Below are 13,011 nucleotides of genomic sequence, written 5' to 3' on the forward strand. Positions count from 1 at the left end.
CTCACTTTGTAGACAAGGCTGGCCTCGAACTCAGAAATCCGCCTGCCTCTGCCTCCCGAGTGCTGGGATTAAAGGCGTGCGCCACCACGCCCGGCGGGTTTTGTTTTTTAAGAAGAGATTGTTCCATATGGATTTCTGGACTTGCCAGACAGGGGTGCCTCTGAGTTGAGGCTTTCAGGTAACAGGCACCTCAACCAATGGGGACACTTTCAGTAAAGCCCACCTGTCAGCAACCACAGGCCCTGGTCATTTATTTGGTCCTTTATCTGCCACAGATAACACCTAGGTTAAAGCAGTTAATAAACTGTTCATGACAGTTATAGGAGAAAAAAATTTAAAGGAATACTTAGCATGTGGGAGCCCTGAATTCCTTTTCTGACAACATAAAAATACACAATAAACTTCAACGCACTTAAAAACAGACAAAAGCTGATCACAACAGGTAGTATTAAGCATTCTACAACATGAGACATAGGGTGAAGCTGTGGAATATTTTAGTCACACTTAAAGTTATAGACATGCACATATAGATAGAGTTAGGGCCCCTTTTTCTGACAAAAGGCCAGAGGTGTGAGGAGACCCATGGTAGCATGGAAGGGACCGTAGCGGGTGGGGTAGACACACTGCTTTCCTTCTCTGTGATCTTTGTACCCTGGCAACCGTCCTGAACAGTAAGAGCTATGTGCCCAGCGTTATAACAGGCTTCGGTTTTCCTAATTCTTAGGTATCACACTGGGCACTATAATCCCAGCTCTAAATATAGATATATTAATTAACCAGTCCTGGTAGTACCAGGCTATAATCCTGGCATGCAGGAAGTTGAGGCAGGGGGAATCTGAATCTCAGCCAGCCTGGACTATGCAGTGAGACACTCACCTGCGTCCCCAAAACAAAGCAAAACAAAACCAAAGCGAACAACAACAAGACAATTTCAAGGTCTACTAACTGAAAAGTTAGCATTGCTACTCCCTAGTCTCCAAGCTTTCAGTAAACACACCACAGCGGTGCACAGAGCAGACGTGAGGGTCAAGAACGTAAAACTCAATACATCAACACAGCCCCCAAAAATTCACTGGCAGAATTGGTATTTCACATTTGTAAGCTGTCCTTTGAAGGGATCAGCTAACCAGGCATCCGAAGCTCCACTTGCTTGGAGCTGATTGCCGAAAGCTGTCTAATAAACCAACCCGAGTAACAAGTTCTCAGTCCTCAGTCAGTTTAAGTAGCTTTGAACCCCAACTCGTGACTCAAAGCTTGTGACTTCTAAAAATAATTACAAGTACTAGTGACATTAGCACACACTGTTCACTGGATGCCAACAAGCTGAGCGCCTGTTACCCATTAGAGTAAACAGCCCGTTCAAGCTACTGCATGAACCTCACTGCATTTGATTTACTAGTAGAAACACAAAATACCACTCTCCCCAAACCGTTATGCTCTCTAGGGGAAAAAAGTCATTTATTAACTCTATATTAATTAGAACTCTGGCTTCAGGTAAAGTCAAATAAGTGGAACTGAGTACTGTAGCTTTAGAAAACGTCAAAGGAAACTGGCTGGCCTTGAAGCTACACAAAAGAATTCGTAACTAATTTTTCTAAAATGATATTATTTTAATGAAATTGTAGAAAAATCCATTTTCTACCCATGAGAAATTTACAGAGGGGGTGAAAGATTCCAAGTCAAGTATTATAGCACTTACGTGATGACGTCTGAACCTAATGCAATCATGACCACCACTGCCATTAAAATGGGACACAGCTGAATGTACAGAGCCTGCTTGGCATGTGTGAGGCCCCAGGTTCAATCCAGGGACACCTGCTCCCACCACCCCCTGGAACAAGTCTCCAGTGGACAGTTCTACACCTCCTCCATTCATTAAACTACAAGTTAAGATTCTCTTATCCAAAATACTTGGGAATGTAAGTGTTTCAGATTTTGAATTTTTTGGTATGTTTGCCTATTCATAAAGAGATATTTTGAGGATAGAATGGATCCAAACATGAAATTAACTTATATTTCACATACAGCTCATACCCAGAAAGTTCATGATGTCAGAGGAAAGCACGGCAGCAGGGGCACCCGATCGCTTACAGCTGAGCCACAGGAAGGAGGAAGAGGAAGAGCTAACTGGGAATGGCCCCCACCAGAGCCTGCCACCACTGACACACACACAAACACACCCCAGCAAAGCCACACCTCCTAGTCCTTCCCAAACAGTTCAACCAATGTCAGGCAAGCATTTAAGCATGCTGTCCTATGAGGGCCATTCTCATTCAAATCACCATACCTCTGAATCTCAGATCTTAGAGCATTTTGAATTTTGGATTAGAGATGTTTTAACGTCTATCACTATCCTTGTACTCAAAACAGATATCTGACATTACAATGAACCAAATTATTAGTATTATTAATAGATTCTGTTTTATTTTACTTCCTTTATGTTTATTTCAAAATGACTAAAAAATGTTGAAATATAGATAAATGACTATGTATAAAGTTTATAGAGAAAGGAGGTCTATTTTGTGTTTTAAAAGTTAATAGTGATAGGGTGGTGGTGGCACACGCCTTTGATCCCAGCACTTGGGAGGCAGAGGCAGGTAGTGCTCTTGAGTTCCAGGACAGTCAGAGCTATACAGAAAAACCCTGTCTCAAAAACCAAAGCAAACAAAAGTTAATAATGTATGAGAGTTACACACACACACTCTCACAAAACTCAAAGTTTTAAAATGAAAATCAGGAAAAAAAGAAAGAAAGAAAGAAAATCTAGATAGTGAACTGAAAAATAGAAACCAACAAAACAAAGTTTTAAAGCTCCCAGCTCCTTCAAATAGTAACAAACGTATTTGAAGTTAATGGTATGCTGACACTGTTTTAAGAAACTGGCATACACTAACATATTCAAGGGTTAACAGATTAAATGCAGTCCTCGGAAATAAGTTATTACCCTATTTCATACTGGAAGAAACTGAGGCACCAAGAGCAAGGTAAACTTTCCAAGGTCAGAGCTAGAATGACTAAATCAGTTTTTAGGTTTACCCTGCCCCCAGACTCCTGGTCCTTACTAGGTGTTATTCTGTATTCTGAAAGGCTTTGTGGAATAAAATAGTGATGCCACCTTACACAAACAAGAAGTAGCCTTTGTTTTCAGATACATTAAAATGGATTTTCCTACAATTAATTGTTCTATTTAGCTGCTGTGCCACTTAGGAAAACCCCTTACAATGGTTTTAATGAGTACTTTGACACAATCTACAATAAGCCAGGAAAGGGGCCTCATGAGAGATTATCTAGAACAGGTTGTCCAGTGATCATATCTGTAAAGGGTGATCTTGACTAGAAAGAAGACCCACCCACTTTGGGTGTCACCATTCCCTAGGCAGGAGACCCTACACTGAATGAATGGAGAATGCCAATTGAGCACTTGCTCATGTGTGTATTCATTTTCTCTTTTGTTCGTGACTGTCAAGGTGACTAACTGCTTCAAGTTTCTGCTGCCTTGACTCCCTGCATGATGGGCTATAACCTGGAATTGTGAGCCAAAATAGGCCATTTTTCTCCTAAGCTAATTTTTGTCTGGGTATTTTATTATACCAATAGGAAACAAAACTGAACCCCTGACGCCTGCCGTTGGGACTATTTCTGTTCTGTGTTCTGTGTCTAGCTGCTGTGAAACAAATACATATATATACATTTTTTTTTAAAGATTTATTTATCTATGTGAGTACACTGTAGCTGGCTTCAAACACACCAGAAGAGGGCATCAGATCTCATTACCGATGGTTAAGAGCAACAATGTGGTTGCTGGGAATTGAACTCAGGACCTCTGGAAGAGCAGTCCGTGCTCTTAACCGCTGAACCCAGAAACATATATTTTTAAATACCTTAATTATTAAGAATGAAACTTGGAGGTAAGAGACTCTCTCTGGACTCAAAGGGAGGGACCTTTGATGAAATGCCCAACAGTAGGGAGAGGGAACTTATAGAGCCCACCTCCAGCAGGAAGATGGGACATCAACTGAGGGATGGGGTTGCCATCCCACAGTCACACCTCTGACCCATAATTGTTTCTGTCTGAAAGAATTACAGGAATGGAAATGGAGGGAAGCCTGAGGATAAGGTCCAGTGACAGGCCCAAAGTGGGATCCAGCTCAAGGGGAGGTCCCAAGGCGTGACACTATTACTGAGGCTATGGAGAGCTCACAAAAAAGGATCTATCATGACTGCCCTCCAAAAGACACAACAAGCAGCTGAAAGAGTTGGATGCCATTATTTGCACCCAACCAAAGGACAGAAGCAGCTGACCCCTGTTGTTGAATTAGGGAAGGCTGAAAGAAGCTGAGAAGGGCGAACATGTAGGAGGACCAGCAGTCTCAATTAATGTGGACCCCTGAGATCTCTCAAACACTGGACCACCAAACAGACAGCATACACCAGATGCTATGAGGCCCCCAACACACATACAGTAGAGGACTTCCAGGTCTATGTTCATTCAGAGATGATGCACCTAACCCTCAAGAGACTGAAGGCCCCAGGGAGTTTAGAGGTCAAGCGGGGTAGGGGATGGGAGCATCCACATGGAGACAGGGTGGGGTGGAAAGGAGGTATGAGATGTAGAGCAGTTGGAGGGTGGATGGGGAGGGGCAGAGAATGAAATATGGAGTGTAAAAAATGAATTAAAATAAAATAAAATTAAAAAAAAAGATTATGCCGGGAGGTGGTGGCCCACGCCTTTAATTCCAGCACTTGGGAGGCAGAGGCAGGTGGATTTCTGAGTTCGAGGCCAGCCTGGTCTACAAAGTGAGTTCCAGGACATCCAGGGCTACACAGAGAAACCCTGTCTCGAAAAACAACCAACCAACCAACCAAACAAACAAACAAACAAATGATTATTCTGGCCACTTGGGTGTCCCAGGGTAGAACAATATATGCTCATGACAAATATGAATACTCACTGGTGGAATTCCTCCCATATCCTCCCCCAACCCCTCTCTCAATAAACACAGAAAGGAAAATGAAGAAAATGCTAGAATAACGAGAGAAACATTAAAAAGAGTAGACCTCTAAAGAAATGAATGCTTTTAGGTATATAGTAACTCTCAAATAATCAACTATTGCCAGTGTGGGGAAGCAAAGAAAGACTTGGAAGCTACACATAAAGGGCTCAAGGTGGCCGTCCCTCCCGAAAGAGTGGCAGAAAGGTAGGGCAGTTAAAAGGGACCTTCACTTCCACCTGAGACACTCATTTCTCTTTTTAAAAATATTTATTTCTTTCCATGTGCATGAGTGTTTTACCTGCACATCTGTCTTTATGCTGATCTCTGGAACTGGATTGTAAGACCCCTTGTGGGTGCTGGGAACAGAATTCAGGTCCTCTGTAAAAACAGCAAGTGTTCCCAACCACAAGCCATCTCTCTAGCCCCTGTATTATTATTATTATTATTATTACTGTTTTACCATTTATTCTATTCTATCTAATAATGTATCTCTCTGTGAAGATGTGCGTGGAGTGCAGGAAGCCTCCACAGTATATAGGAACCCCTGGCACTAGAGTTCCTGGCAGATGTGAGCTGCTTGGATGTCAGTGCTGGGAACTGAACTGTGGTCCTTTAGAAGAGCAATGCACACTGCAAACCCTCTCCCCAGCCTCACTTTTGTGCTTCTTGTTTAACAAGTACAAATATGAAGACTGGCGAGACGCTCAGTGGCGAGCGCTTGCGGCACTCACAGAGCTTCAGAGTCGGGTTCCTATGCACCTGTAACTCCCCTTCAAGGAACACGCTAGTTTCTCCAGGCAACTCCCCACTGAGCATAAATACATTTTAAAATGCTTTCATTAAAAACACAAACGGGAGCTGAACTGAGGAATGGTGCCAGACTCTGATAATCCCAGCATGCAGTAGGGTAAGGCAGGAGGACTGCTGAAAGCCCAAGGCTACCAGGGACTACATCTGAGCTCAATACAGCCCACACTACAGGGAGAGAGAGGCCCTGTCTCAAAAGAGTCAAAACCTAGACACAAACCAACCAAGAAACAAAAATATACTACTATATAATTAAAACAAACATAAAAAAATGACTGCAGTAAAAACAGTCAGCAGATGTTTAGAACATTAATTGCCAATAACATTAACATATTCACTAAGTAGAAGAAAGGCCAGATGTGTCATAGTGAACATCTCTTCTGATAGTTTTACCATTTCCCAGAAAATCCTGTAAGAATAAATGTCTGGGTAAAAATAAATGATAAAGAATGGCAGCATGGGGCTGGAGAAATGGCTCAGTGGCTAAAAGCACTGACTGCTCTTCCAAAGGTCCTGAGTTCAATCTCAGCAAACACATGGTGGCTCACAACCATTCATAATGAGATCTGACACTCTCTTCTGGTGTGTTTGAAGACAGCTACAGTGTACTTACATATGATAATAAGTAAATCTTTAGGCCGGAGTGAGCCTGAGTGAGCAACCTTCATTCCAAGCAACCACATGATGGCTCACAACCATCAGTACACTTTATTGTTATGACTCTGTCTGCATTTCCTAGCAACTGTCACAAAGTTGCAGGAGGAGTTTTGCTTATAACTTGTTCATCCTATAGAGTCAATATCTGAAGTCAAACTTACCTCATGTTCAATAAGTAGCCATTAAATGCAGAAATATAAAATTATTAAAGAGGATAAAAGGCCACTTTTCAGATAAGATACTCAAAAGTTAGTAGTAGTTTAGGATACATTTTCATCTCATTAGTTGATTGAAATAGGGTCTCTAATTTGCTATGTTTGAGGTTAGCTTTGAACTCCCATCCTCCAGCCCCCACCTCCCAAGAGTTGTGACTGGAGATGTGGGACACTATGATACCCTTTTATTTAAATTAAAAAGAAAAATCTAGAGGGCTGGAGAGATGGCTCAGTGGTTAAGAGCACCGACTGCTCTTCAGAGGGTCCTGAGTTCAATTCCCAGCAACCACATGGTGGCTCACAACCATCTGTAATGGGATCTGATGCTCTCTTCTGGAGTGTCTGAAGACAGCTGCAGTGTACTCATATAAATAAAAAATAAATAAATCTTTAAAAAAAAAAAAGAAAAGAAAAGAAAAAGGAAAAATCTAAGCCAAGTGGTTGTGGCTAGAGCACACACCTTTAATCCTAGCATTTGAAAGGCAGAGGAAGGTGGATTTCTGAGTTCAAAGCTAGTCTGGTCTACAGAGTGAGTTCCAAGATAGCCAGAGATACACAGAGAAACCATGTCTCAGAAAACAAAAAATAAAAAAATAAAAATCTAAACTTGCCTACCATATGGGAGCTTTAGGTTTGACCTCCAGCATTAGGGGGAAAAACCAAAGTAGGTGTCATCTCCATAGAAAAATTATCAGCTATTTTAACATTAATAGTTTAGTGAAGGACCTTGTGGCTACCTTTTGTATACATTAATGTGGGCTCATGCAATAGCACTGATAAGTAGTCAAAGTAGGTATTACTATTATTTTATTTAAGTCACAAAAGGAAATTATAATATTTACCAGAAAGAATTCCAGTTATAAAAGCCTGTGACATAATGTTGGCTGTCTCTTCTTAAACACTACAGAAGATGCTGTGAGCCATCTGAACTGCTTCTCTGGTAAGAACGTCTGCAGCCACTTCCTCCAAGCTGATGACTGTTGAGGTAACTACTGACATGTGTGGGGGCAGATGGAGGGGGTGGGTCATTCTACTAGCACAAATCAGAAATAATGCTTGACAAACTGCCTCTGGGAAGGACGGGGTCAGTGTAGCGGCCTGAACTGAGCAGGTAAGGGTTTCTCAACTCTCTTTCAATGCAAAACAACGAGAGAGAGAGAGAGAGAGAGAGAGAGAGAGAGAGAGAGAGAGAGAGAGAGAGAGAGAGGAGTTTTTACCTCTGTTAAAAATAACTCAAACAACATATTCTGTAATTATGAATTTCTTTGTTATATGAATTTTAAAGCGCAACCTTGATATTGAAGTTAGTTTGGTACATTCAAATGCTGGATCGAACATGTATGTTACTACAAACTTATAAACTTTTGATTTAGTTTGGTTTGGTTTTTGTTTTTTCTAGACAGGGTTTCTGTGAACTCAGGGCATTCTGGGGTAATGCTAAGTTCCTGACACAGAGAGTTGCTGGGACATAACAGCAGATGAATTGTAAAGAACAAACACATACCTGATAGCTGCTGCCTTTCCAGAACTTTTTCATTTCCTTACGACTCCAAGCAACGACTGAGACAGCAATAAGTGTACAAGGTACCAAGTAGAGGAGAGCAGGCTGCCCTGTCTTCATCACCATCAGGACAACAAAGGTAATGATCATGCCAACGGCATAGGCTGTAGGGAAACAGAAGCGCAGGTCAGTTTTACATGCTTCCAGGAATGGAGTTTCCTTCCCCACTAAAATACTCGTTTTCAAGTATTTCTGAAGACATCTTTATATAAGACTTAGTTTTAAAATTATGTGTTTGTATGTGTGTGGATTTGTGACTGTGGGTGCAGGCTCCTGAGGTTAGAGGTGTCAGATGCCCTGGGGGCTGGGCTTTTATGATTGCCTGGGACTTCAGCTCCAATGCGGTCTGATGCCCCTGACCTCTTCAGGAACCTGTGCTTACCTGAATGTGCAAACCCACACAGAGGCACACACAGATCATAACGAAAAATAAACCAAATCTTAAGTTTATCCTAATACATAATACAGACATCCTTAACTATTACATATCAAATATCATTTGAATGTTTCCTACTGATCTGGAATATTGTATGAATGTAGGATCTCAGGCAATTTAGTCTAGCTACATAAAAATGAGGTGGTGAAAGAGCAGGGAGGCTGAGTGAGCTTCCCAAAGTTACACAGCAGAACTGACAAGCACCTCAGCACTGCCTTTGGACTGAGTGTTCTTGCTGGCTGGTACTGGGTGTTACTGCCTTAGAGGATGCTGTACTCAACGACTCAAGCTTCTTTCTCTTCTCTGTATGGAGTCTGTTTCCCCTCCCTTCTCTCCCTCCTCTTCTCTTTCTCCCCTTACTTCTCTCATGCTCTCTGCACACCCTCCTCTTCCCTCTCTTAGGTTTCTTTCATGCTGTCAGGGAGGACATTTCTAGTGATATTGTTCCCTGACACCACAACACAGATATTTAACTATATGGACTAGAAAGCCTTCAGGAAGATCTGTGGCTGTGGTGCAGGCCATTTGTCTAAGCACTCAGAGCTTTGGATATTGAAATATCTACCCAGAAATATTCAGAGGTATCAGAGCGTTTTCTTTTAAATTTCCTATTATTAACACTTCAATAACAGAAACAGAAGTAATGACTGCCTGCTATACCAGATAAGTAACAAAACATTAATTCATTTACATAAATTCATGGTTATCTATACACAATGCTAAAAAATCAAGTAATAAACATTTACTACTTGTGTTCTGGGCATTTAATAAAATTATAAAACTATATATAAAAACCTCAACTTGTTTTTTGAATCACTATGTAGCACAGGCTATCCTAGAACTTGCTATGTAGACTAGGCTAGCTATGTAGACCAGGCTGACCTCAAACTCAGAGAGATCTGCTTGCCTCTGAATGCTAGAATTAAAGATGAGCTTCAACACATCCAATAAAACCTCAACTTTTAATTTAAAGCCTCTAAAATCTTGTGATATAAAGTATGGTTATCCCATTTATTTATTTTTGTTTCTGAGTCGAGGTTTCATGAAATGCAAGGCCTTGAACTTGATACACAGCCAAGAAAAACCTTGAACTTCTGATCTTCCAGAGTCCTGGAATTACAAGTGCACACCCATCAATCCTGATTCTAATTATCTCTTTTTCTTGCAGTACCATGGGGTGAGGCCAGTGGGTTGGGATGTGTGTCTAAGACAGTGTTTCTCCGTGTAGCCCTGGCTGTCCTGGAACTCTGTAGATCTGATGGTCTCAAACTCGCAGATCTACTTTGCTCTGCTTCTGAGTGCTGGGCTTAAAGGTGTGTGCCATGCTTAGATGTATTTTATTATTTTATGTGTATGAGCGTTTTGCTTACATGTAGGTCTGTGCACCAAGTGCATGCCTGGGACCCTAAGAGATCAGAAAAGGTTGTTAAATCCCCTGGGACTAAAGTTACAGTTTTGAGCCGCCATATAGAAACTGGGATTTGAACCTGGATTCTCTACAAGAAAAATATACCCTCTTAACTGCAGTGCCAACTCTCCAGCCTAACATTTCACTATTTAAAATCAGAAAATAGTTGGGTGGTGGTAACGAATGTCTCTAATCCTGGCACTCGGAGGCAGAGGCAGGCAGATCTCCGGGGTTGAGGTCAGCCTTGTCTAGACAGAGTTCCAGGATGCTGGGACTACACAGAGAAACCCTGTCTCTAAAAAACAAAAACCAACCAAACAAAAGACCTCAAAGATGGTTTTAGGTCAGGTGTGGTGGCCCACACCTTTAATCAGAGCACTTGAGAGTCAGAGGCAGGTGGAGCTCCATGAGTTTGAGCACAGCCTGGTCTACAGCCAAAACGATACAAAGAAACCTGACTTGAAAAGCGAACAAACCAAAGTAATTTGACTATCCCTCACAGGTTATTTAATAATTTGACTATCCCTCACAGGTTATTTAATAATTTGACTATCCCTTACAAGTTATTTAATAATTTGACTATCCCTCACAGGTTATTTAATAATTTGACTATCCCTTACAAGTTATTTGAATGAGCTTTGCTTTACATAAAAAAGTAGTCTACTAACGTTTACTGATTTGCTGTTTAGTTTATCTCCATATGTTTAAAAAGAATGCTTTTTACCCCCTCACCAAAACTGAGCTCTTAAAACCAATGCTTGCACTGTCAGTAACTCTATTTTGGGAGACATTTGTGTGAACCTTTGACATTTACTATTTATTTTCTATCTGTATTTACGTATTTATTTATTTAGTCAGGGTCTCATGTACTCAAGGATGGTCTCAGACTCCTGTAGTTGAGGAGTCTTTTTTTTTTCTTAAATGGGTACACTGTATCTGTCTTAAGACAAACCTTAAGAGGATATTGGATGCCATTACAGATGGTTGTAAGCCACCATGTGGTTGCTGGGATTTGAACTCAGGACCTCTGGAAGAGCTGTTAGTGCTCTTAATCGCTGAGCCATCTCTCCAGCCCCAGCTGAGGAGTCTTTAACTCCTAGTCCTCCTGCCCCTGTCTCCCACATGTTGGGATCACAGGTACACGTCATCACACTAGTGTATGTGGATCTAGGCATCAAGCCTTAGATGCTATGTATGCTGGGCAAGCACCCCACTAACCAAGCTATGAGCCAGGCTGACATAAGGTCACATTTAAATACTTCTTATAGCTTTATGCCTAGGGCTAAGCACAGGATCTTCTATAACACTTCATGTGGAAGTCCTGCAAATGAAACAGAGTACTACTTTTAGCCCTTTGGCTTTTTCTCCAGACAATATAACACAACATAATAAAAAGAAACAAACTTTACCAATTGTGGATGAAATATAGTATATAGAAGAACCAGTCTGAACGTCGAATCTTCTACAATATGCAATCAACAGGCCTAAAAGAAAACCCACATTATTTTCTTAAAATAAAATAATAACAACAGTACAGATTCTACTGTTAGAATGGGCAACAATACAGGTTGTTGAATTTCACGTTATTTTTTTTTCATTATGAGAGCATTTAAGTATCTTAAATTTAAAATGAACTTTCATGTGTCAATTTTTAAAGATGTGATACTTGACACATTTCCCACAGGCCAAGCACCAGCAGCTGAAGAACGTGCACTTTATTAGCTGCTCAGGGTTCCATGTTAAAGAGAAAATATCTTTATGTTTCATTAAAATATATATATATATATATATATTGAATAGACAAATGGAATTACATGAACCCTCTCACGCAGCAAAAGAAGCAATCAGTATAAGAGACAGCCTATACAATGAGAGTATCTGCACAACACATCTAATAAAGGCTGGCACCTAACACATGCAAGGATCCCAAACAAGCCAACAGTAAGAAAAACATAACCCAACGAGAAAATGGGCAAAGGACTCATCAGCAGTTCTTGGGTCTGCCTAAGTGATTGAGAACAAACAAAAAATTAAAAACAAACCAGGCCCAGTGACATTAGCTTGTAATTCAAGGATTCTGGAGACTGAGACAGCCTGGGCTACATATCAAGGAAGCCTTAAACAAACAAACAAACAAACCTAAGATATGATCAGCAGTTCCAGTACTGAGCATATATCCAAAGGAAATTAAATTAATATGGTAAAGAAACATGTTTGATATTCAGAACAGCCAAGATATAAAACCAATCTCAGTACTTACTAATGAATGAATGGATAAACAAAATGTAGTATGTATGCAAAACCAAATAATATTCATCTGGAGCCGGGCGTGGTGGCACAGGCCTTTAATCCCAGCACTTGGGAGGCAGAGGCAGGCGAATTTCTGAGTTCGAGGCCAGCCTGGTCTACAGAGTTCCAGGACAGCCAGGGCTACACAGAGAAACCCTGTCTTGAAAAAAACCAAAAAAAAAAAAAAAACAAAAAAAAAAAAAAAAAAAAAACCAAAAAAAAAAAAACCAAAAAACCTAAAAAGGAAAGTGGGTTACAGGGATGAATTGCCATAGGTATTGTCCTGAGTTTGGATTCCCAGCACCCACATGTGATAGCATCTGTTTATGATCTCAGTGCTAAGGGGAAGGAGACAGGTGGACTTTAACGGCTGCCCAACCTACTTGAATCAGCAAGCTCCATATTCAGTGAGGATCCTATCTCAAAAAATAATGTTGAGCTGGACATTGGGCAGATGGCTCAGTAGTTAAGAGCACTGGCTACTTTTCTAGGGGACCCAGTTTTTTTTTGTTTTTTTTTTGGTTTTTTGAGACAGGGTTTCTCTGTGTAGTCCTGGCTGATCCTGGAACTCACTCTGTAGACCAGGCTGGCCTCGAACTCAGAAATCCACCTGCCTCTGCCTCCCGAGTGCTGGGATTAAAGGC

The 13,011-nt window shown here is 41.0% G+C and overlaps 1 protein-coding gene across 4 annotated transcripts in view; it reads right to left on the reverse strand.

Moving 5' to 3' along the window:
* Positions 1-13,011, reverse strand: part of Sppl2a (signal peptide peptidase like 2A) — a 40,079-nt gene that overhangs the window by 3,481 nt on the left and 23,587 nt on the right. For all 4 annotated transcript variants that reach the window (XR_003835921.1, XR_003835920.1, XM_021156587.2 and 1 more), the window contains 2 exons: positions 11,488-11,562; positions 8,178-8,338 (listed from right to left, as the gene is read on the reverse strand). Coding sequence is in view for 2 of the 4 variants with exons in the window: in XM_021156587.2 (XP_021012246.1) it covers positions 8,178-8,338; positions 11,488-11,562 (236 nt within the window). In the remaining 2 variants the exon portion in view is untranslated. The remainder of the gene's footprint in view (positions 1-8,177; positions 8,339-11,487; positions 11,563-13,011) is intronic.

Source organism: Mus caroli, chromosome 2 (assembly GCF_900094665.2).
Source record: "Mus caroli chromosome 2, CAROLI_EIJ_v1.1, whole genome shotgun sequence".
Taxonomy (NCBI): domain Eukaryota; kingdom Metazoa; phylum Chordata; class Mammalia; order Rodentia; family Muridae; genus Mus; species Mus caroli.